The 1,858-nt window shown below is 33.0% G+C and overlaps 1 protein-coding gene across 1 annotated transcript; it reads left to right on the top strand.

The window, feature by feature from the left end:
* Positions 1-761: 761 nt before the first annotated feature.
* Positions 762-1,812, top strand: LOC108371218 (uncharacterized; the record flags this gene model as incomplete). The annotated part of the gene is made up of 3 exons (XM_017626725.1): positions 762-971; positions 1,338-1,495; positions 1,575-1,812. Coding segments are annotated over exons 1-3 (504 nt in total), but the record flags the coding sequence as incomplete, so codon positions are not given.
* Positions 1,813-1,858: the final 46 nt, after the last annotated feature.

Genomic DNA, 1,858 nt, shown 5'->3' on the forward strand with positions numbered 1-1,858 from the left:
TTTTTCTATGCCGTCATGCTTTTTTACTTTACTTCAGTGTAGGTGTTTCTACATGCAATACTGGCGCGTACTAATGCTGCTTGATTTCCTTTTACCTTTTCGGTTGGCATAGACAAAATTTGTTTAAGTTAATATTTGTGTTTCGTAAATGAGTTCAGGCGAGATGGGATATGACCTCAATATAATTTTTTTTTTTTCTGTTTATTATTATTACTCTTTTGCATGCCCAAATACGCTCAGAACTTTCATTTGTGATTTGATAAAATCGGAACGGAAATTTTATTGAGGTAAAAGTTTTGGTATATTCCCATTACATGCATATCTATCCAAAAAATTCAAAAAATATTCTCCGTGTTGTTGGTTGTATATATACATATGTTCGAGAATTTTGATAATATACATACGATCGTAGGAGGAAGTGCTGCGATGGTTACACTCCCTTATCTCCCAAACACCTACGGTACCATGCATACATATGTAGGCCCCGAAACCATGTTAAACCATACCACATGAACGGGTCTATATAACCAATCATATCAGCCTGATTTGGAAATATTCCAAGGCCACCGAGAGATAAATATTTAGATTCTGCGTAAATTAGTATTTTTACTCTCTACAAAATAATTTATGCAACCTCACGTACGTTGTTTTTTATTTACTTTTATTATTAATTAAGCTATTTCACTATAATTTCGCTAGTGCTTTATTTCATTACTTTACTTATTTTTATTTTTTTAATTTTTGTTCTTTTTCAGTCATTGCATTTTCTTTTTTGAAAAGACTGAAAAGCTTCGGCTTTTATAAACGGCCACAAAATACTGCCAACACGCAAACGTAGTTCACAGCAACCAAGTGTTAACAAAATGATTTCGCGTCGGAAAATTATTTCGCGTTCCCTCGACAATCTGGATTTGATACCAAATGTCGAAGAGGAAGAGGATGTCTGGTATAATAAAGAGAAACTATTTAGGGTAAGTCCTAAATTAAAAAACAAAGAATCCTATCACTGTAAAGGCTCACCACATTATATTTATGAGTATTTTTCTGCTTAATAATATTCTATTATCCTAATNATCATTATATTCTTATTCTTAATCTTAATCTTAATATTTATCTTAAACTTTATTTTAATCTTAACCTTAACCTTAACCTTAACCTTAACCTTAGCCTTAATCTTAATCTTTGTCGTAATCTTAATCTTAACCTTAATCGGAATCTGAGTCTCAATATTAATCTTTGGCTTTACTTTAATCATCACCTTAATCATAATCTTAATCCTAATCTTAATCGTAATTTTAATATTAATCTAATGAATACTTTTTCTTACCCCTATTTAGGATCACATTAATGAAGTGCTCAGCAAATGGGAACAAATCGATGATGAGATCTGGGCAAAGGTTATAGTATTCGAAAAGAATCGAAGAGTTGCCAAAGCGTATGCCAGATCTTCAGTGATTACTATAAATGGTGGCAAAAATGGTTTCGATGGCGTAAGGTGAGTGTTTCGAAAAATACGTTTTTTTTTTTACAACTCATTTAACTTATACATTAACTTCTTCCTCTCCAAAACGCAGAATCGGCTTGAGCGGTTTTGATAATCCCATGCGTGATGCTGATACAAAAGTAGCGAAAAAATCAGTCGGTGAAGGTTTCAAAATTAAAATGGATGATATTGGTAATATACTTATCAAACGTTATGGCAAGAGCAATGTCTTCGTACACAACACTTCAATGGCTAACGAGGAGACGGTTATTGGCGCGGATATATTACAAATGCCAAATATGGCGCTAGCGCCAGGCACATCAGCAAAGGTAAATTGCTGGCACCGAAATTCCTCAACTTGAAGATTTTTTTTTT

The sequence above is a fragment of the Rhagoletis zephyria genome, unplaced genomic scaffold (genome assembly GCF_001687245.7).
Source record: "Rhagoletis zephyria isolate East Lansing unplaced genomic scaffold, Rhagoletis_zephyria_1.1 Rzeph_scaffold_04791, whole genome shotgun sequence".
In the NCBI taxonomy this organism is placed as follows: domain Eukaryota; kingdom Metazoa; phylum Arthropoda; class Insecta; order Diptera; family Tephritidae; genus Rhagoletis; species Rhagoletis zephyria.